This window comes from Eubalaena glacialis, chromosome 4 (genome assembly GCF_028564815.1).
Source record: "Eubalaena glacialis isolate mEubGla1 chromosome 4, mEubGla1.1.hap2.+ XY, whole genome shotgun sequence".
Taxonomy (NCBI): Eukaryota; Metazoa; Chordata; class Mammalia; order Artiodactyla; family Balaenidae; genus Eubalaena; species Eubalaena glacialis.
In genome coordinates this window covers 171,374,637-171,396,327 of record NC_083719.1, presented here as the reverse complement: position 1 = coordinate 171,396,327, position 21,691 = coordinate 171,374,637, and the positions used below count along the sequence as shown (strand labels likewise).

General features: G+C 56.7%; 2 protein-coding genes across 5 annotated transcripts; one reads left to right on the top strand and one right to left on the bottom strand.

Annotated features, from left to right (window-relative positions):
* The first annotated feature begins 4,411 nt into the window (after positions 1-4,411).
* SYDE1 (synapse defective Rho GTPase homolog 1) lies at positions 4,412-11,301 on the top strand. Of its 2 annotated transcripts, XM_061190131.1 has the most exons (8): positions 4,412-4,563; positions 6,122-6,463; positions 6,564-7,208; positions 7,387-7,601; positions 8,254-8,380; positions 8,594-8,754; positions 9,355-9,580; positions 9,882-11,301. In XM_061190131.1, exons 1-8 carry the CDS (start codon positions 4,476-4,478, stop codon positions 10,283-10,285), a joined length of 2,208 nt encoding a protein of 735 aa, XP_061046114.1. In that variant the 5' UTR covers positions 4,412-4,475; the 3' UTR covers positions 10,286-11,301. The 2 variants fall into 2 exon arrangements, with proteins under 2 accessions (XP_061046114.1, XP_061046113.1); XM_061190130.1 differs by lacking the exon at positions 4,412-4,563 and having other exon boundaries at positions 6,010-6,463.
* On the bottom strand, positions 11,297-21,313 carry ILVBL (ilvB acetolactate synthase like). 3 transcript variants are annotated; one of them, XM_061190132.1, is made up of 16 exons: positions 21,206-21,313; positions 20,528-20,672; positions 19,058-19,259; positions 18,807-18,934; positions 18,583-18,721; positions 18,383-18,494; positions 15,503-15,602; positions 15,271-15,368; positions 15,025-15,161; positions 13,907-14,041; positions 12,743-12,857; positions 12,484-12,653; positions 12,337-12,407; positions 12,183-12,254; positions 11,901-12,006; positions 11,297-11,771 (listed from the first exon to the last, which is right to left on the bottom strand). In XM_061190132.1, exons 2-16 carry the CDS (start codon positions 20,660-20,662, stop codon positions 11,593-11,595), a joined length of 1,899 nt encoding a protein of 632 aa, XP_061046115.1. In that variant the 5' UTR covers positions 20,663-20,672; positions 21,206-21,313; the 3' UTR covers positions 11,297-11,592. The 3 variants fall into 3 exon arrangements, with proteins under 3 accessions (XP_061046115.1, XP_061046116.1, XP_061046117.1); XM_061190133.1 differs by lacking the exon at positions 21,206-21,313 and adding an exon at positions 20,961-21,065; XM_061190134.1 differs by lacking the exons at positions 18,583-18,721; positions 18,807-18,934.
* Between the last annotated feature and the right edge of the window lie 378 nt (positions 21,314-21,691).

The following is a 21,691-nucleotide window of genomic DNA, read 5'->3' as shown; positions in this document are numbered from 1 at the left end:
GAGATTCTTACCAGGTAGGATACTCCAGAGGCTTACAGGCTACCTCCCAGGAGCCAGTCAAGGGCCAGACCTTTCTTTGGAATGTGCAGGAGAGCCCAAGACCTGGGAGGGAGGAGGGAGGAGCTAAAGAATGACACGGGGTCTCTGCCTGGCCCTGCCCACCCCAGGCTTCTTGTCCCCATTTGATCGACCACTCTTTTCCAGGTTGCCTCCTTACCTCTGGGACAACCAGCATCTGGGAGGCCCTGGTGGCCACACTAGCACCCCCAGGCCCTGCAAGCTGGGCACTAGGGCAGCTCTTGACATGGCTGCAGGTAGCTAATTGCCAAATGTGTGCCAGGGCCTGCACAGAGGCCTTGCCAGCAAGAAAGCCCAGCAGAGATAATAAAAGGGAGGTACTGCATGTGCAACAGGGGGCCCTGCTGTACCTCAGCTTCAGCTCCACAGCTGCCTGGCAGGGCTTTTCCAAGGGCCATTGGGAGGCTCTGGCTAAGATATGCTGCCCCTCTGACTGCCTCCCAGGTGATACCATACCCTGCCTCAGGAAGATGCCTCATGGTAACTCAACCACCCTCTGTCCCTCTAGTTCCTCAATGCCACCACAGTGGACATCTCTGGGAAGCCACCTCTTCCCTGGTGCCTCTGAGGACTGACTCCCCACCAAGAAGGACTGTGCAGGATGCAGCAATTGCCTCATCCTGGAAGATGACAGATGCATGTGAGCCTCCAGTGTGGGGACAACTGGAATGACGACAGGAGGTGGAGGAAACTCCCCATAACCAGCTCCATCTTCCGTTTCCCAGGAACGGAGGACCCCCAGAGAGGTAGCAGATAGGGGAATTAGCCCACAGACACATGCCCCATTCCCAACACCTCCTATTCCCATAACCTTGAAAATAGGGGGAGTTATTCTTCCCTTTGGATGGATGAGGCCTAGAGAGAATGTCTTCATTTGGTGTCTCCCAGAAGCTGATCCTGAGATAAGAATTCAAGGGCAAGCAGTTTATTTGGAAAGTGATCTAGGAAATGCTGAAAGGGAGGTGGAGAAGTGAGACAGGGAAGGGAAGGGAATCAGTAAAGAGTGCATTGATATGCAAGTTTCCACTGTGGGCAGCTGGAACTCAATCCCATGGGGACCTCTGAGAATCAGTGTGGAAACATACCTTAGTCACCCCATACAAAGGGTGAGGAAGCTAGGGTACTTATCCACCAACTTCCATTGTCTGCCACAGAGGTGTAGAGCTCCACTCAAACCTGACCTACCCCCCTGCCTGAATTTCAACAAATCCCTGTGTCTGCTGGGGGCTGATTTATCCATCAAGCATCATAAGCATAGCACATAAGCCAACAATGTGAATATTTGGAGGAAAGAAAACACATACACACACACTCCAAAATCCAAACAGCAACTAGCAAAATTCAGATGAATAATTGTACAAACTTCACAGAGTGTGAAATTTAGCATTCATAATCATTGTATACAGTTTGTAGATCATTTGTTCTCACTTATCAAGAATTTCTGATTACCAACTGTGAATTAAATGAGCTACATGTAGCCAAATAAATGCAACAGGAAAAGTATAGAAACCCTGTCAAAGGGTTTACCAAAAAAATAACAAATATTGATGTGACCTGTGAGTGTTCTTCAATCATCTGACATGATATGGGTGGGGCCAAGGGGTGCTCTCACCCCTACATTGGTCTCCAGCTCCTCTGAGTTAGAGTACCCCAAAGGACACTAGTCCTACAGCCCTTCCCCTCAACTTGTGAAGAGGTGTTGTCTTGACCCCCGACCTCTCTCTCCACTGTCAGCAGTTGCCTCAAAGGCATCTGGGCAGGGATTTGATGGTGTGCACTCCACTCTCAACCTGACTCCTCCCAAACACACACATCCAAGAAAAATTAGGGACTTCCCTGGTGGCACAGTGGTTAAGAATCTGCCTGCCAATGCAGGGGACACAGGTTCGAGCCCTGGTCTGGGAATATCCCACATGCCACGGGGCAACTAAGCCCGTGTGCCACAACTACTGAGCTTCCACTCTAGAGCCCATGAGCCACAACTACTGAAGCCCGCGTGCCTAGAGCCTATGCTCCATAACAAGAGAAGCCACCGCAACGAGAAGCTTGTGCGCTGCAACAAAGAGTAGCCCCTGCTCGCCACAACTAGAGAAAACCCGCATGCAGCAATGAAGACCCAATACAGCCAAAAATAAATAAATTTATTTTTAAAAATTTTTAAGAAAAATTAACAGAGCCTGAGACCTGCAAGACACCATCAACCATACCAATATATGCATAACAGGAATCCCAGAAGGAGAGAAGAGAAAGGGACAGAAAGAATAGTTGAAGAAATAATGGGGGCTTCCCTGGTGGCGCAGTGGTTGAGAATCTGCCTGCCAATGCAGGGGACACGGGTTCGAGCCCTGGTCTGGGAAGATCCCACATGCCGCGGAGCAGCTGGGCCCGAGAGCCACAATTGCTGAGCCTGCGCGTCTGGAGCCTGTGCTCCGCAACAAGAGAGGCCGCGATAGTGAGAGGCCCGCGCACCGCGATGAAGAGTGGCCCCCGCTCGCCGCAACTAGAGAAAGCCCTCGCACAGAAACGAAGACCCAACCATAAATAAATAAATAAATAATTAAAAAAAAAAAAAAAAAAAAAAAAGAAATAATGGCCCCAAAATTTTCCCAACGTTGTTGAAAGACATGAATCTACACATCCAAGAATCTCAATGAACTCAAAGTAGGATAAACACAGAGATCTACACCAAGATATATTATCACCACACACACACAACCTCCTCTGTACAGGCCTCCATCACCTGGCACCTGATCTCCCACCTGAACATTCAGCAGTGAATAAGACAGACAAGTATTACGTGGTCAGCCCCAGTCTGAACAAGGAGACAGATAAACTAGAACAAATCACTGAACTATAAAGTTCAAGCTATGGCAAGTGTTAGAAGAAATGAAACACAGTGATGTAATAATGACTGGACGGTGGTAGGTGGTCAGGGAGGGGAGGGCCTCCCAAGGAAGTGCCACTGGACCTAAAGGATGAGAAAGAGGCAGCTTCAAACGAACTAGTGTTTCCCAGGGAGAGGGAACTGCAAATGCAAAGGGACTGGGGCAAGAACAGTTTGATGTGAAGGAGAATCGGAGAGGAGGTCATGGTGGGCCATGAGGACAACAAAGCATATGAGGCCAGAAGTCATTGTGGCTGGATTTTATTTGTGGGAATCTGATTTTATTTTAGGTAGGGTGAGCAGTTATGGGAAGACTGTTCAGCAGGGGTGTGCTATGATCTGATTTCAGGTTTTTAAGTCCACTCTGGGCACAGCATGGAGAATGGAATATAGGAGTGAGGCAGGTTAAATTTTCCAAAATGACCACAATAATATCTCACAATAATCTCTCCCAATTCTCTTGCACAAAGAATGTTACAAGTTCACCTTGACACACCACCCATTGACAGAGGTGGAGTCTATGTTCCTTCCCCTCGAATCTGGTGCCGGAAGTAACACAGTGTGACATTCCAAGCTGGATCAGGAAAGGTAATGTAGCTTCTGCCTTGTTCTTTTTTTTTTTTTTTTTTTTTTTGCCTTGTTCTTTTTTGAAGCCCTGGGTGGCTATGTAAGAATCCCAACTACCCTGACTACTGACCTGGTAGGAGGAACCCAGTTCACACCAAGAGGCCTGTGGAGGTGCCCTAGTCCACAGCCCCTGTGGAGGTCCCAGCCCACACCTGGCATCAACTGCAAGTGAACATGCCTCCAGATGATTCTGGCCCCTCATTTGTTGAGTCACCCCTAAGCCTCTAAGTCCTTCCAACTGAGGAGTAGAAACAATCAATGTCAGCTCTGCCCTGCCCCAATTCCTGACCCACCGCATCTGTGAGCATCATGAAACGGCTGTTTGGGATGGTTTGTTAAAGAGCAGTAGTAACTGGAACTGGGGGGAAAGGGGAGTGGAGAACTGGGTGGAGGAGGGAAGCACCAGAGTGGCATCCGGGAAACTAAGGAAGAGGGGGTGTCATCAAAACGAGTGGTGCCAGGGCTTGCACCAGGCTGGAGCAGTGGATGGGAGCAAAGAGAAGAGATTTGTTCAGGATGCATTTTGGAAGTAAACACCAGAGAACTTTCTGTATGCGATCACCAACGGAGGGTGGATAAGAGGAAAGACTAGGCCCGCGACTGCGCCAAGATATTCAGAGCTGGAGCCCAGGAAGGTAGCACACAGCCCCCGTTCCCTCCCGCTCCCGGCCCGGGCGACTGACTACATCTCCCAGCATCGCTCGCTCAGGCCGCGGGAAGGGGAAAAAAAAAAAAAAAAAAAAAAGTTTGGGCCAAGCATTCCCGGAATGCGCTTCCTGCTGGCGCGGGGCGGGGGGCGGGCGGGGAGGCCCGGGCGGGGCGGGGAGGGCAGGGGGCGGCGCGGCCGGAGCCCGGGGCGCGCACTCCGCCCGGCCCGGGCCCCAGCATGGCCGAGCCGCTACTCAGGAAAACCTTCTCCCGCCTTCGGGGCCGGGAGAAACTTCCCCGGAAAAAGTCGGACGCGAAGGAGCGCGGTGAGAGGGGGAGGTGGGGAAGAAGGGGCGCCGAACCCCACCCGGCCTGGAAGCGGGTCCCGGGGCCCCAAGGAGGGACAGGGGAAGCCCTGCGGAGCCCCCTGCGGGCCGGGGTTGGGGGCCGGGGCACGCAAAGGTCCTGAAAGTAACGGGCTGGGGGGAGAGGGGGCGCGGACCGTTATGTGCGCCTGGCCAGGGATGCCAGCGCTGCGGCTCCTTGGGAGGCCCGGGAGGGGGCCTCGCCCCTGACAGGAAATGGGGCCGAGGCAGAGCGCCTTGAGAGTGCAGGGGAGGAGGAGCTGGGAGGCCTAGAAACTGGGGCTTATTCAGGCCGGGCAGGGGACACCCTGAGCCCTAGAGACCTGGGATGGGAGATGGGGGCGTACTCCTGCAGAGGGAGAGAGGCGGTGCATCAATCATGGTGGCTACCCCCCACCCCCTCTCACCTATTAACCAGTGACTGCAGTTACACCCAACCTTAGGCAGCCCCAAGAAACTGTCCCCTTTATACAGATGGGGAAACTGAGGCACGGAGCAGTTGGGTCATTTACCCAGTGCCAGTGAAGTGACTTAACAGCTCTGTGGACTATGCTACTAAATGAACCCAGAGAGAGAGTCCTGGGGAGTGGAAATCTGAAGTGACCAGAGGAGGGAGTCCTTAAAGAAATGGGCAGGACCTTAAAGAAATCAGAGCTGCGTGGGACAGGAAGTCCCAGAAAGGAAGGAGTTAAAGGAGGGAGGGCAGAAGACTCCATGGATCTGACCTCTCCCCAGCCCTTCCCAAAGATTCCCAAGGTTCCCACAGCAGAGAGAAGGGACAGGGGTGCCCACGCACAAACACACACAGGAAACAGCCCGGGATGTCAGAGAGAGGAAGATGGAGCAGGAGGGGGAGGGCCCAAGGCATTGACCGTGGGGGTCAGTCCTGGGCTGAGAGACGGTGGTGGCGGGTTTGGAAGACAGGCACGGAGGTGGGGAGTGACATGCTGCAGGTATGGGAGAACCCAGCAGGCACTCACTCAGTCATGCCTGCTCCTGTCTTCCAAGCAAGCTAGGCAGCGTCCACTGTGGGCTATGTGCTTGACCAAGATATGAGTGCCTATGAAGTGCTCTCCATGTTGAGCTCTCCGAAGCCTCCCTGAAGGGCGGCATCAAATCCCCACATTTCACAGGAGGACACGGAGGCTCAGAGATGGAAAGTGACTTGCCCAAAGCCACCCAGTGAGAAGGGACAAGGGCAGGGCTCCATGCAGAGTTAACAAGAGGTGTAGGGAAGTAGAGTGGGGAATGCAGGGCCCAGGCCCAAAGAAACCCCACGGGACCTCTGAGGCTGGAGAGCAGAGGGACAGAGTCCTGTCTGGGATACCAGGGCCAGGGAGGTTGGGGAAGAGGCCATAAGCTGGTAACAGATGAGACTGCCGGCCTGCAGCCACCCATTCCAAATGAATGTGTGGAGTGTCAGTGCTGAGTGCATTCTCCTGCTGGGGGAAGAGCCCTGGGCCGGGACTGCTCTGGGAGCAGTGGGAGGCTGAGTCTCACACCCCTTGCTCTCTGCCAGGCCACCCAGCCCAGCGCCCGGAGCCCAGTCCTCCAGAACCAGAGCCCCAGGCCCCGGAAGGATCCCAGGCTGGAGCAGAAGGGCCCCCCAGCCCCGAGGCATCTCGGAGCCCGGCTCGGGGTGCCTACCTGCAGAGCCTGGAGCCCAGCAGCCGCCGATGGGTGCTGGGCGGGGCCAAGCCACCAGATGAGGCCACCTTGGGGCCCGGGGCAGCTGGCAGTAGGGAGCCTGCTGGTGAGATCTGGTACAACCCCATCCCTGAGGAGGACCCCAGACTCTCGGCACCTGAGCTCCCAGGCCCACAGCCAGGCTCAGCTGAGCCGGAGAGCCTGGCCTCCCCAGGTGAGCACAAGCCTTACACCCCGGGACCCCCAAGGTGACTACAGCCTCACCCCCATCCCGAGCCCAGATTTCTGGACCCTGAGGTCTGCTCTCCCCATAGGCGCAGCCCCCGCCAGTCCCCCAAACAAAGCCTCCCGCACCAAGTCCCCAGGCCCGGCCAGGCGCCTCTCAATGAAGATGAAGAAGCTGCCGGAGCTGCGGCGCCGCCTGAGTCTGCGGAGCACCCGGGCTGGCCGAGAGCGTGAGCGAGCCGCCCCCGCGGGGTCCGTCATCAGCCGTTACCACCTGGACAGCAGCGTGGGGACCCCGGGGCGGGCGGCAGTGTCTGAGGGCGCACGGGGCCTGAGGGCCGGTTACCTCAGTGATGGCGACTCTCCTGAGCGCCCAGCGGGGCCCCCGTCGCCCACCGCCTTCCGCCCCTATGAGGTGGGCCCATCGGCCCGGACGCCCCCCACTGCACTCTGGGGCCGCCTCAGCCTGCACCTGTACGGGCTGGGGGGGCTGCGACCGGCACCTGGGGCCACTCCGCGAGACCTCTGCTGCCTGCTGCAGGTGGATGGGGTGGCCCGGGCCCGAACGGGGCCGCTGCGTGGGGGGCCAGACTTCCTGCGGCTGGACCACACCTTCCACCTGGAACTCGAGGCCGCGCGGCTGCTGCGGGCCCTGGTGCTGGCGTGGGACCCCGGCGTTCGGCGGCACCGGCCCTGCGCCCAGGGTACTGTGCTGCTGCCCACGGTTTTCCGAGGTAGGATGCATGGCTGCAGGGGAGGAGGTGTAGGGCACAGGATTCAGCTCAGGGTTCCCTCCTTCCTCCAGAGTGCCCAGGGTGCTAAGCCCAGGATGGGACGTGGGTTGGAGTAGGGGCCAGGGCACAGGAGCCTGTGGGGGCAGACTCGACTCAGCAGGTCCCCTTGTGTCTTCAGGGTGTGAGGCCCAGCAGCTGGCTGTGCGCCTGGAGCCCCAAGGGCTGCTGTATGCCAAGCTGACCCTGTCGGAGCAACAGGAAGCACCAGGCACAGCTGAGCCCCGAGTCTTCGGGCTGCCCCTGCCACTGCTCGTGGAGCGGGAGCAGTCCCCGGGCCAGGTGCCCCTCATCATCCAGAAGTGTGTTGGGCAGATCGAGCGCCGAGGGCTACGGGTAAGTCCCTCACCCCACCCTAGCTAGCCCCCAGACCTCAGAACGACTCCCCAGAACACCCAGGGTATGGAGGCCAGGCTTCCCCCTACCCCACCTGGGGAACTCCTGGCTCCAATCCCAGCCTAGACAAGGGCAGGAGCACCCGCTCCCTCCAGACCCTAGCACCTAGCCCAGAATTCATGGGTCATCTGTTCATTTAGTGACATAGGATCCCAGCCCTTCTAGAGCTCAGAGTCTGATGGGGGAAAAGACATGACTCTAATAAATCACATATGTAAAACTGTGGCTGGGATAAGAGCAAAGAAACTGGGAGAGCTTAAAGCAGGACCTGACCCACTGGTTGGGGTAGTCAGGGAAGGCTTTCCAGAGGAGGTGACAAGTAAGCTGAAAATGAGTCAGAGTTTCCTGAGTCAAAGGAGGTGGGTGCCAGGACAAGTGATCCAGAGGGTCTACAGGGCCAGGCTGTCCAGGCAGCCAGGTGGGATCCCCAATGACAGGTGTCAGAGGAGCAGGAAAGCAGCCAGTGAAGCTACAGCCAGCCCCCAACCTCTCAGCCCATTGCTACTGTGATCTAGGCCTCTGGCCCTCACCCACAGGGCCCTGATCAGTCTGTGGCCCTGACAAGAGGACATCTCTGTGCTCCTACCCCCAGGTAGTGGGGCTGTACCGTCTGTGCGGCTCAGCAGCCGTGAAGAAAGAGCTTCGAGATGCCTTTGAGCGGGACAGTGCAGCTGTCTGCCTCTCCGAGGACCTGTACCCCGATATCAATGTCATCACTGGTCAGCATGCCCCTTCTCTCTCCTGCCTGCTCCTCATTCAACCCTCACCTCAAGGCAGTCCCTGTGGTCGCTCTGGGACCTCACCCCTTCTGTTGGCCTTGTTTTCACCTTCCTGTACCTATCCTCCTCCTGTTCCCCTGCTCCCAGCCCCAGCTGAATCTCCAGCCTCAGAAACCAGCGGTGCCCTGATCAGAGTGGGCCCTGTATCCACAGGCATCCTCAAGGATTATCTTCGGGAGTTGCCTACCCCGCTCATCACCCAGCCCCTCTATCAGGTGGTGTTGGAGGCCATGGCCCGAGAGCCCCCAAGCAGGGCTCCTTCCAGCACTGAGGGCACCCGTGGGCTCCTCAGCTGCCTGCCAGATGTGGAGAGGGTGAGTTGGGCCTGGTGGGAGCAGGCGAGACAGGGAGTGGGCTGACATCAGCAGAATGTTTCACCCATGCCTGGGCCTGTGATGGCCATGAATATGTGGCATTGTTACAATTCTAGAAAATAGGTGCTATTAGTATCCCCACTTTATAGATATGGAAGCCAAAGCCCAGAGCAGTTGAGTGAGTTACTTAAGGTTTCACAGGCAGGATGTATCAAAAATACAGACTCTGAACACAGGTGTGTCAACCTACCATAAGGGAAGTTCCTGGCTGTGGTATCCTGGAAAAGTCCCGACCCTCTCTGTGCCTCAATATCCTCATCTATAAAATGGGATTAATACCAGCCCTGCCTAACACACAGAGGAGTAGGCTCAAGCCCAAGTTCTGCCATTTCAAAGTTAAAGTTACCTTTCGCTTCAGTCTCCCCTCCAGCAAAATGGGATCATAATACTAATACCTAATGGTTAAGTCTTAGCTGGGTCATCACCCAGCTATGAGACCTTGAACCTCAGTTTCCCCATTCTGAACCGCCTTAGTCTCCCTCAGGTGCGACAGGGGACCGGCTTTGCCCACCTCATGCTCTCCCTACCCTCTCCGCTCAGGCTACACTGACGCTTCTCCTGGACCACCTGCGCCTTGTCTCCTCCTTCCACGCCCACAACCGCATGACTCCGCAGAACCTGGCCGTTTGCTTCGGTCCTGTGCTGCTGCCGGCGCGCCAGGCACCCGCCAGGCCCCGCATCCGCAGCTCTGGCCCGGGCCTCTCGAATGCAGTGGACTTCAAGCGCCACATCGAGGTGCTGCACTACCTGCTGCAAGCCTGGCCAGGTGAGCTGGCCCTCGCCCCCGCCCCCGCGCCGCCGATCGTAGCCAGGCCGCCGCTACGATGCTTTCTCCAGTGGCCAATTAGAGTCTCGGGCTTCAGGCAAGCCACGCCCCCTAGTCCGAGTAAGCTGGTACCTGGTTGCCTCAGCAACCAGTTCTAGCTCAGCCAGTGAAATCCTGATCCGGTCGAAGGCCTTGCCTTTCGACCGGCCAATCAGGGGCCTGGCTACCTAAGCAGCCAATCAGAGGTCTAGTTGCCACCGCTGGGCGTGACATCATCCAAGCCCTCCCTCTCCCTCCGCAGATCCGCGCAGGCCCCCCGAGGCTCCGGAGCTCGTCCCGTACCTGCGGCCCAAACGACAGCCGCCGCTGCACTTGCCGCTAGCGAGCCCCGAAGTGGTGACTCGGCCCCGCGGCCGGGGCGGCCCCGAGAGTCCCCCGAGCAACCGCTACGCCGGTGACTGGAGCGTTTGCGGGCGGGACTTCCTGCCTTGTGGGCGGGACTTCCTGTCCGGGCCGGACTACGACCACGTGACGGGCAGCGACAGCGAAGACGAGGACGAAGAGGCTGGCGAGCCGACGGTTGCCACCGACTTCGAAGACGACTTCGAGGCTCCCTTCAACCCGCACCTGAACCTCAAAGACTTTGATGCCCTCATCATGGACCTGGAGAGAGAGCTCTCCAAGCAGATCAACGTGTGTCTGTGAGCCGGGCGGGGCCGGACCCCGATTACTAAGGCCGGGCTCCTGGTTGCTAAGGCGGTGCCCTAACGACCTAGGGGGACCAGACCTGTAGCTCAGGCCTAGCTCCTGGTTCCTGGGGAGTTGCCTAGTGACCAGCCAACCCACTGCTGAGAATCATTCCTCGTTTCCAGTGCTCAACATTTGGGCACCAGTTGCGAAGGCCGGGGATTTGGAATTTTCGGGACCAGCTATTGTGGCTATCTTTTCTGAGTACCAAGGGCTTCTCCCCAGCTGCCAAAAGGCAGTTCTGCTTACAGGGCTGGCTGGCCTCTCTTGCTTCCCCTTAGCCAGGGAAACGCCAGTTACTGTGAGCATCACCCTGGGATGGTGAGACACCCCCTCCCCCCAGTCAGTCCTCTTGCTGCTGCCAACCAAATCAGTATTAGCTTTGAGCACTGCACTCTGCTTCTCCCTCGGCGGGCCCAAGGACTATCATAAGGTACTGTTTGAGGCAGGGTGGGGGGAAAGCCCCTATCCTGGGCTCTGGCTGGATAGGGGCAGCCTGAGGCTTATAGGAAAACAGCTGGTTTCCCCACCCTCTTTTCCAAGGAAAACCCCATGATTGCCTCAAACCAGCAAAAGTAGATAGCAGAGTATGGCCCTTCCCTCCCCAATTCTTCCTCCCCATTCCTGAAGAAATTGAGCACTTATAAGACCTCCCTTTCGGAGGGGCCCCACCTGAAGTGTCAGGCTGGGGGCACTTTGGTACGGAACATATTTATTGCCTCCGTGCGTGTGTGTCTGTGTGTGAGGACTAGTGTGCATGGACATGTCTAGAGCAGGCATGTGGGGCTCTTTCAGGGACCACAGAGCGGGGAAAGAGTTTGCAGTGCCCAGGCACCCTGAAATCCCCAGTAATGGTGCCTCAGTGAGCCCCAGAGTTCCAGTGGGAGAGTAGGGTCCCCTCCTGTCTCCTCCCTCTTTCCCTCACTTCCATCTTTGTGGACAATAAATCAGTATGCACAGGTTCTGGGATGAGTACTTGGGCCCACATGGACCAGAGGTGGTTTATTCAATGTGTAAGAGAGAAGGGGAGAAAGGACACAGTTGAGCCCACAAAGAAAAAGGCCCAAGGGCTCTCCAGTGCTGCCAAGGAGCCTCTCTGAGCTCTGACCCCTCCAGCCCCTCCCTGTCCTCAGGGAGGGTTTTAGGGTCACTGGGCCTCATGGGATAGGCCCAGGGCAAGCAAGGATGAGAAACCAGCCTGGCACAAACCAGCCTGGCACAGTCCAGGGGTGGGAAGAGAGCCAAGGGCACTGACCCATGAGGCCCTACACGGCAATGGAGCCATCTCGGAAGTCCGTCCTCCCGATGAGGATGTTGACCACAACTGGGTGGCCATCTTGGCACTGCTGCTGGGCTTCATGCAGCACCTTGACCACCTGATCCTCACTCTCTCGTGAAAGTAGCAAGCCCTGGGCCCCCAGTCCCATGGCCGCCTTGTGATAACCTAAAAGGGGAGATCAAGTCAGAATGATGGCAGAACCCAGCCTACCATGCAGCTAGCCCGGGAGAGGAACATACATTCAGCTGGGCCTGAAACAGCTTTCCCCCTTCCCACCCATTCCAGGCCCCTCACCAGTGTAAGCCAAGCCACAGGCCACATTGCTGCCCAGACAGGGCACCTGCTCCCGGGAAATCTGGGTCCAGCCAGCATCATTCCCTATCAAAGCCATCACTGGAATCTGCAGGGAGAGGATGAGGCCAGGCCACAGCCTTCAGTCCCAGGGCTTGGCCAGCCACAGGTCAAAGACAGGGACAGGACCCCTGCCAGCCAAGCAGCTCCCTTCCCAGCCCACCCCACCCCTGATGACATCTCCCAGAACCCCAGGCTATGAGCTTCCCTTGGTCACCCGGTCACCTTGTGTCTGACGAAGGTGTCAAATTCGATGAGGCTGTAGCCAAAGGCTCCATCCCCGAACAGGCACCAGACCTGAGGGGGTACCAAGGATGGTTTGGGTGGCTCACGGCCCAGAAAGCAGCAAGCCTCCTGCCCCCAGCACGCTCTGACTCACCTCGGCATCCGGCTGGCACAGTTTGGCGCCAAGTGCAAATCCTGCACCAACCCCCAGAGTACCGAAGGCCCCTAGAAGAACCAAGAGCGGGTGGGTGTGAAGGGGCCCCGAGGGTGCAAGCTGCCCCAGGCATAGGCCCGCCCTTACCAGGATCGAGCCAGCGCAGGGGGCCACGGGGCTGCACCAGGTGGGCGGCTGTACCCACGAAGTCCCCACCATCGACCACCAGAATGGAGTTGTCGGGCAGAGTTTCCTCCACCAGCTGCAGTACCCGCACCGGGTTAAGGTGCTCAGCTACAGGCATCGACGCCTTCTCCCTGTGATGGAGCAATGCAGGTCGGCAGAGCCAGCGGCATGGCCCCCCAGGAACCCGCAACCCCCCAAGTCCACTCTACCCAGCCCCCACCGAAAGGTCTGCTCCTTCTGTCGGTCAGCCTGCCGAAGCTCCTCTGCCCAGTCTGAGGCCCATGTCTGGCCCTGAAGGCCCTGCGCCAGCTTCACCACGAAGGAGCCCACGTCTCCTGGGGAAGGAAGAGGGCACAGCTGCAGGGAGATGGCCTCCTCCTGCCCTTCAAGCACCAGAGGCCCAGACAGCAGGAAGCGAACAGGCATCTCCGCAGGAGGCAAAGAAGCAGGCCAGTGGGGTTCTAGCACAAAATGGGTGAAACACACCCCAGAGCCTGCCAGAACCAAGTTAGGGCAACAGGGGTGTGAGGGAGAGCAAGGCCAAAGAAACTAGGCTTAGGGAGCACAAAGTGGGTTAGAAACGCTCATCAGCCTCTGTCTCCTGCCTCCCCATCACACCCCAGATCATGCAGTCCTGTCATTCTGCCTCTGAAACACGTCACTAAAAACACCTCCATCCTCCAAGCACATCTCTACAACCCAGGCATGCAGAGTGCTTGTACAGTGAACAAATAAACAAGCCAGTGATGATGTACTTTTCACCATCACCATTTTAGAAATGATCACACAGAGGCTCAGAGAAGTTGAGTTTCTCCTCCCTCTCCATCCCCACTCCAGGCCTCATCGTTTCTGTCCTGGCCCTAACAGCCCCCTTGCCTCCACCCGGTCCCCTCCAACTCGCTGCCCACCAGCTGCTACAGTGGATCTTCCCAAACATGAATGCAAACGGTGCCACTTCTCTGCTTGACACAAGTTCCCTCTCGCCTGCACCGCAGGGTAGAGTCAACGTCCTTGGAACGATGGGCAAAGCAGGGCATGGAAAGGCCATGGAAGAGGACCGAACAGGGGTGGAGGAGCCACGACAGGACAAGAGAGACCTCGGGGCAGATCCTAAGGGCAGCAGGCGACATGGGAGAGTACAGACAGGGGAAGTGATCACACGCACATTCCCAGGCCTTCCCTCTGGTGCACACCCTACCATCTGCTTCATTCAGAAGTACCCCATCAGTCTAAGGACCAAATATGCGTCTCTGGCCGACTCGGGGCCCCCTGGGGCACGGTCCGGGCCTTGGTCACCAGCACCCAGCTCAAGCCAGCTGCAGCAGAGGCCAGGAGGAGAGGGACCGGAAAGAACACATATGTGTGGGGGCTGCTAGGGGCTCACCTTGCACAGCCACCTGGGGCTTCCAGAACATGTCTGAGTTCATCAACATCTCTTTCCGGTTACGGTTGACAATGATGATCTTGCTGCTGCGGCTGAGGACACGGCCATAGGACAGACGGAAGTCACACACCGTTCCTGGGGTAGGGGACAGAGTCTCGGTGGACAAAGGGCCAGCATCCTGGGGAATGCCCGCTCCCTTACTTAATCCACCATGGTAGACTGAATGCATAAAGGTCTTCACCTCTCCCTGTACCAGTGTCACCTGCAATGAGACTTTGCAGCTCCCCACCCCATGAACCTGGGCTGGCCTCAGGACATGCTTTGGCCCATAGAATGTGAGAGAAGTGATGGCATGCGTTCCTGAGGCCAGACCTCCAGAAGCCCTGCAGCTTCCACCCTCTCTCTCTCAAATAACCTTGCTCCCCAAGCCCTGCATGTTTCTCAACATCCACCAAGTGAACAACCCCAGGCTAGCCTGCTGGATGATGAGAAACATGGAGGAGGAGGTAGGGGAGAGTGAAATAACTCAGTTACCCCAGCTGAGGCCAAGCTAGCCCAGCCTACAGCCAACCAACCCCCAAGTTACAAGCCAGCCCAGCCTGGATCAGCACAGCTGCCTTCCCGCCTCTCTGAGTGCAGACTCAGGAATGAGCCCTACCAAAATGACAAAAACTACCACCTAACCCCAGGTGGGTCTTGAGAAATGATAAGTGCATTTTAAGCCACTGAGTTTAGGGTGGTTATTATAAAACAATAGCTAACTGATACAACTATTATGTCTCTGGCAGGATTCAAGCGCTTTATGTAAAAATATATATGCTGTAGGTGTACGTGCTGTGTAAAGGCTGTATAATGCATACAAATGCAAATGCTGTACACAAAGTACCACAGGTGCCCGCTATCTTTGTGTAAAGCTGGGTCACAGGACACAACTGCAACCTGGCGAGAGTTTACCTGAATTTCAGGTCCAGGGGAAGGGGGGTGGTGAGAGGTAGGAGGGTGGGTGATTATGAGAGTGGGGTGCCAGCCAGTACCTGACTAGGAGGGGCAGGGTTACACGATTAGGGAGGTGCCGAGTGGGAAGGAATGGAAAGGGAGGGTGGGAGGATGAGGCCCACCTGCCAGGACGACAACATCTGCCTTCTTCAGGGCGGCGCTGCGGTTCTGCCGGATGTGAAGGGGGTGGCTCCGGCCCAGCAGTCCCCGCGCCATCCCACCCAGGAAGCAGGGGACACCCAGGGTCTCCACAGCAACCCTAGGGGTCCAGGCAGAATAGAGGTGAGTGTGGCCAAGGGCCTGCCCCTCCTCACAGGGCCCCAGGGGACCAGGGACGTGACAGTAAGGGCAAGCCTGAGGCTTCTCACCGAAGTTTGTCTGAGGGTGTCGGAGGCAACAGGGCCTGGCTCCCAAGCAGCACAAGGGGCCTTTTGGCCCGGCTCAGGATCTCAACACAGCGCTGAACCTGGGGCAAGAGGTGGGGCTCAAATAGCCAACCCTGAGTCACCGTCAGCCCCCAAGATCACAGCCCCAGTACTGGTTCAGAGAGAAGCCACACAGCAGGTGGGGGTCCCTGGCCAGGGCACAGAGGCAATTCACCTGCTGAGGGGAAGCCTGAGGGATGTCCAGAGGCAGAGGCCCCTCAGGCTGAGGCTCCCAGGCTCCTGCAAAGAGGTTGGCCAGGTAATTCTCTAAGTACCTGCGAAGGGGAGAGGAAGAGTCAGTTACCAGGAGTCATACCAGGGTTCCAGAAGCTGAAGGAGGAGAAGGGCCGGGAAAGGGACCAGGAAGGCAGTAGGACAGGAACAGAGGTACAAAAGCAACAGCCCAGGGACAGACAGACCCCAGTGGCTGAGTGTCCAGTGGCCTGTTTCCCTTCAGAAGGTTCTGGTGACCACCCCAACCTGACACAGACCCTCAAAAACAAGTGCCACCGGCGTGGAGTGCCAGAATCAGGGGCCATGGCTGCAGGGTCAGACAGAGGTGGGCTTGAGTTCTGGCTCTGCTGCTTCCTGTGTGACTGTGGGTGAGTGACTCAACTTTTCTGAGCTTCCTCCTCTGTAAAATGTAAAAGGAAACATCTCTCCCAAGGTTCAGTGATCTATCCACTCGGGATATAAAGCACATTGCAAAACACTCAATTAATTGGAGTTATTAACAATCGTCCGTACCCTTGCCTTTCTCTGGCTTCTGATGTCTCCTTACTCATTGGGTCACAGGGCCCTGACTTTCCATGAGGCCCTGTGCAGGGCCCTGGAGACACAAAGATAAATCCTGCTCAGCCCTGCCCTCAAGGACACCCAATCCAGCCAAAAATACACATGTGGGCATCAGCTCGCTAGAATTAGTCAGAGCCTGAAGCTTCTGTTTCTCTTTCGAGGAGGAGTAAAGATCGCAGAAGATGAGAAGAGACCAAGGATGGAACCATGGGGAACCCTAACATGGAAAGAAAAGGCAAGGCACAAGCCAGCCTTGCAGGGGGCTAGTTCCCTAATCATGCTGGAGAAAGGTTGGGAGACACCTTGCCTTACGCTTGGTATGACATTGGACTCAGCCCTATTCTTTTTTTTTTTTTTTTTTTTTAATTAATTAATTTATTTATTTATGGCTGTGTTGGGTCTTCATTTCTGTGCTAGGGCTTTCCCTAGTTGCGGCAAGTGGGGGCCACTGTTCATCGCGGTGCGCGGGCCTCTCACCATCGCGGCCTCTCTTGTTGTGGAGCACAGGCTCCAGACGCGCAGGCTCAGTAGTTGTGGCTCACGGGCCCAGTCGCTCCGCGGCATGTGGGATCTTCCCAGACCAGGGCTCGAACCCGTGTCCCCTGCACTGGCAGGCAGACTCTCAACCACTGTGCCACCAGGGAAGCCCAGCCCTATTCTTATTTAAGATAATAATGGTTAATTCCTTTATACTTCAGCATATGCTTTGCACTATCAAAATAATCTCATTTTATTCGTCACAGAATCTTAGTCTAGAGAGAAAAGGCAACGTTGGTCCATCTTACAGATGAGGAAGCTGACGTCATATATTTAATCACAATATATGTAAGTCAAATCATTATGCTGTAACCCTTAAACTTACACAGTGCTGTATGTCAATTATATCTCAATAAAACTGGGAAAAAAAAAAAAAGGTTTAATCATTTGTTCAAGGTTAACACAGCTAGTTAGTGGCAGTCCTGGGATTCGAACCCATCTCTCTGGACTTTCATTTCACTCATTATAGATGGAACATAGCTCTGTGGATAAAGCATTGAAGGTTCCTCCGGGCTGAATCCTAGTGTGCCATTAACAAACTGGACAACTTCATGCAAGTCATTCAACTGCCTTGGGTCTCAGTTACCTAATCTATGAAATGGACATAATAATACCTCTGAGTCTTAACTCAAAGGGTTGTTACAAAAGACATGTGAGTAAACCTGCTACTCCTTGAGCTGGCCCACGAGGTGCTTCTCACACGCCCATGTGCAGGGACCTGTCTGTCCTGTTCATGCCCATCCAGGTACCTAGCACATAGCAGCACTCGCTAAATATTTGGCAGGGGAGTGGAAGGCAGAGGGGCAAGGACAGGCAAATGGAAGGGACAGAGGGCAAAGAGGAGAAGGAGGAGGAGGAGGAGGAGGAAAATTGATTCTCCTTTCTGCACCCTGTTTCAGCCAGGCCCACCTCAGTGGTGACCAAAAATGGATACTTTTCATGTACCTCTGCTAGGGCTGTGCCCCTTTTTATCCCGTCAACAGAAAGAAATTCCCCCTTGAAACTTGTAGCTCTTCCAGGAAAACCTTCAAGCTTGTCCCAGGCCAGCCCCACTGCCCTGCTCTCTCCAACATCCTGGCCACTCACCACTCAAAAGTCCCATAGTGGCCCCAGAGTGAGCTGTGCCCATGTCATGGGCCCATAGGGACCCACTGTTCCCTTATCCTGGCCTGCTGGAGGTCCAGGCACTCCTATGTGATCCATCCAGATGTATCCCACAGCTACCACCCAGATTCCAGACCACCATCATCTCTCATCCCAGTGACCGCCACATCTCCTCCCTGGCTTCCCAGCTTCCACCTGACCCCAAAGTCCACACTCCAGCAATAGCCAGAGGGAACATAATAAAAACCCAAACCAGGGTATCCCGTGCCAATGCTTAAGGCCCTGCAGTGCTTCTCAATGGATCTCAAATTAAAAACAAAGCCCCAGGTCTGCCAAGTGGCTCCTGCTGGCTGCTCTGAGCTCAGTCTCTGCCCCTCTCCCCTTTGCTCACCTGCTGCCACCACATGGGCCACTTTGCTTTCCCAACCCACCAACTTCATTCCTGCCTCAGGACATGTGCATATTCTATTTCCTCTACCTGGAATGCTCTTCCCACGGCTGGCTCCTCTCAACTGATGTGCAAGTCAATGAATGAGTCAAAGGAGAGATGGGTGCTAGCAGGAGGGTGCAGGAGAAGCCAGTGGATAGGGGAGGGTATGGTAGGAGTTGGGCTACTTACCAGGAGACCCCTTGACCCACGAGGCCCTTGGGCGGCTTAGCTGACACCATCTCCTTCTGAACCATGAAGTAGGGGTATAGCACATCAATAGGCAGTTCCACGAACACCGGGCCTACATGAACAGGGAGAACGCTGAGTCTGCTGTGTCTCCCAGCCCCCAGGCCCTAGGGCCTGACCACTGCCCAGCCCCCGCCCCGCACCTGGGGTGCCCGACTGAGCAGCAGCCATCGCGGCCCTCAGGGTGGGGATGATCTCCCGCACCCTCTGCACAGAAGCACAAAACTTGCAGAGTGGCCGGAACAGGGACATCTGATCAATAGCCTGGAGTGCGCCCCGGTTCTGGTGGAGACAGGAGTCCAGGGAGTCAACACATGAGAACTTCCAGGCTCCCTGGGGCCCCTGCCACCCCTCAAGAAGAGGGTACCTGCAGCAGGGTGCTGGCAGCCCCACCCAGAAGCAGGACTGGGGACTGGGCTATCTGGGCATTCTTCACCGCAGTTACTGTGTTGGTGAGGCCGGGGCCCGCTGTCACTGCCGCCACGCCCACTGTCCCTGCAACACAAACCCTGTCACAGCTGTGTCCACCCTCCTGGCCACACCCCCCCATCAAAAAACCCTGCCCCTCAAAGACATCCCAGTCTCACCAGCCCCTAGCCCTCTCCACTCTGCCCTCACCGGTCAGGCGGGCCACAGCATCAGCAGCAAAGACGGCTGTGACTTCGTGGCGGGTGTCCACCACGCGGATGCCCAGCTTCTCACAGGCCACCAGCAGTGGGGAAATATGCCCGCCGACCAGCGTGAAAAGGAACTGCACGCCATGGGCCCTCAGCACGGCTGCCACATTCTCCCCACCATACCGGATGCTTGCCTTGTCCACCTGGGCCCGAAAAGGGGGAGAAGCGAGATTGTCAAGGACCAGGGCACGGGCACCAGGGCAGGTGGGAAGAGGGACAATCCCCCTCCCCCAGGAAGGAGGGCAGGGGCAGGGTCGGAGGGCAGGGGAAGCTTGGTGTTGCTTAGGCACATATTACACTATACACTTGGCTCAGAGTAGGACATATCATCTTATCAGATCCTCCTGACGTTATATCCTTTTACAACTACAGAGATCAAGACTCCTGAGCAAGATTCAAAGTCCCATAGAACCAATGCTCTTAAAGCACCCCACTCTGTAACACTGCCCACCTCAGGGATGGTGGAGCAAGCAGGAAGAGAGGTTAGGGAAGGTGGATCCACAGAACCCAAGGGAGTCTGGCCAGGGGCCATCTGCTGGGACTCCAGAACGGCCTGCTCTCCAGTATCAGGGCCTCATAACGTGACTGCTGACTCCAGCCTACCAGACTCCCTCCTACTCACTGGGCCCAGTTAACAGGCTGCCAGCCTCCACGTGCCTGACATGGGAGCAGCCTGCTGGCACAAACAGTGCTGCTGCACAGCAACGCACACCAGAGGCCTTTGCCTTAAATCTCCACAAATCCTCAAGTTGCTGCTGGTTAGGAGAGGAAGGACTGGGGAGGGGTCAAGGGTGCTCCAGGTTAGGAGAGGAAAGACTAGGGAGAGGGTCTGGGGAAGGGGTAAATTTCTGAGAAGCCAAGTAGTTCAGAGCAAGGTCTGTGGGGTCAGCTCTTCCCCAAACAGGTCTCCTAACACAAGCTATCACACAACCTCTCTGAGCCTCGGTTTCCTCTTGTGGAAAATGAAGACAGAAACAAGAGTATCTATTCTGGAATGTATTGAGTACGTGGGAAAATCCCTCTAAAGCGTTGAGCTCAGTAGACAGCAACTGCCACAAAAGTGTCACAGCCGGCCACGTCCTCTGGTGCCTGCTCTCAGCACTCTGACCCCATCGTGTTAGGGAGCACTGCTCCGTGAAAAGGGCTCGAGGCCCCTGAAGAAGGAGGTGGCCGGGGGGTTGAGTGCCCAGGCAGGTATAGCCTCCCTGTGACCTCTTCCTAGAGGCAAAGTCCAGGGCCCCGTAAGCAGCTCGGCAATAGCGACAGGATCCTGTTAAGAATCTCCCGACCAGTCCCTCTGGATTAACTGGACCTCACTCTCCCCGTCTATAAAATGGGTTAGCTGGAAAGAACGGTGGAAGTCCATTCCTTTGGCTGCCCCCGGCCCGTCGCCCTTGTATTTCCCCTGAACCTTGTGCATCAACTGGTAGAAGAGCCCCAGGCGGTGAGCGGCGCCCAGCAAGGCGGCCACTAGCGTCGCGAAACCCAGGAGCAGGAAAGAGGGGAAGAAGTCCCCAGCAGGGGCGGCAGCCACGGGCGTCTCCATGAGATGTCACCTAAGGGAGAAAGGGCAGGGCTAGGACGTGGGCGCGACAATTAAATTATCCAGAAGAAGGCACGCCCCCTCTCCCAGCCCAGATCCCGGGCCACGCCCCTTGGCACGAGTTTCTGCGCGGCCACGCCCCTTACACTCCCAGGCTCCGGGCCAGGCCAAACCTCTCAGGGACCTGGCCACGCCTCTTACAACGCCAGCCCACCCCCCTTACGTCACCACAACCACCTAAACGAGCTCACCACAGGTCAATGCGGCGACAAAGCCTCAAGATAGCTATTTTCCCACTTACCTGCTTCTCAAGGGATCGGCGGGAAGCCCCGCCTCTCTTTGACATCTAGGACCCGAATCTCAGCCCTAGTGGTGAGCCCACCCCACGTCTACGCCCCCAAGTTAGCGTGCACGACCCTCTCCACAAGCCAGACCCCTCCCCCTAGCGAGCGCCCGGGCCCGAGCCTTTCCCCCGACCCCAGGCCTCGAGTCGAGGTCAGGTTACATCGGGATGCTTCTCCCCGGGGCATTTTAACCTTCACCTACAGGAAATGGCGCTGACTCCAGAGGAATTCCGCTCCCTTCGTGTCACGTGAACAGGCGCGCGGCTTGAACAGGCTGGGCCGGACAGCTGTTGCCTTGCCCCTTTTGCCCACTTGGATCCCGTGCGCCCTGTAGTCCGGCCCGACGCGCGTGCGCTCAGCTCCAGGGCACCTCCTATAAGAGCCCTGTCTCTACTGGCCGCCCCTTGCACAGGCTCCGCCCTCCCTCGCTTCCCATTGGCTCGCACTGCAGGCCTCACGCTTTTTTTTTACAAGAAGCCACGCCCCTCTGCGGCTTCCAGTAGCCGGGAGTTTCGCGCGATCCACTTTCCTCGGCCTTCCGTTGGCCCAGCGTTGCAGGCCGGGAGGTTCCGGGCCTTCCGAGCCCAGCCCGCTTTCCACACCAGGCGTGCTGTACGCCCCTTCACGTTGGCCGAGCATGGACGATTTCGGACCCCCTGCCCAGTGTCCACCATCCGGGAATCTCACC

Excerpts from the sequence above, each read along its gene's own strand:
- ILVBL (XM_061190132.1), bottom strand. The coding sequence starts at position 20,662 with ATGGAGACGCCCGTGGCTGCCGCCCCTGCTGGGGACTTCTTCCCCTCT. Across the intron at positions 19,260-20,527 it reads TCTACCAGTTGATGCACAAG|GTGGACAAGGCAAGCATCCG; the intron begins GTTCAGGGGAAA and ends TTTCGGGCCCAG. Across the intron at positions 12,408-12,483 it reads CCTGCGCTGGCTCGATCCTG|GGGCCTTCGGTACTCTGGGG; the intron begins GTAAGGGCGGGC and ends TGGTTCTTCTAG.
- SYDE1 (XM_061190130.1), top strand. The coding sequence starts at position 6,010 with ATGTGTGGAGTGTCAGTGCTGAGTGCATTCTCCTGCTGGGGGAAGAGC. Across the intron at positions 6,464-6,563 it reads GGAGAGCCTGGCCTCCCCAG|GCGCAGCCCCCGCCAGTCCC; the intron begins GTGAGCACAAGC and ends CTCTCCCCATAG. Across the intron at positions 9,581-9,881 it reads CCTGCTGCAAGCCTGGCCAG|ATCCGCGCAGGCCCCCCGAG; the intron begins GTGAGCTGGCCC and ends CTCCCTCCGCAG.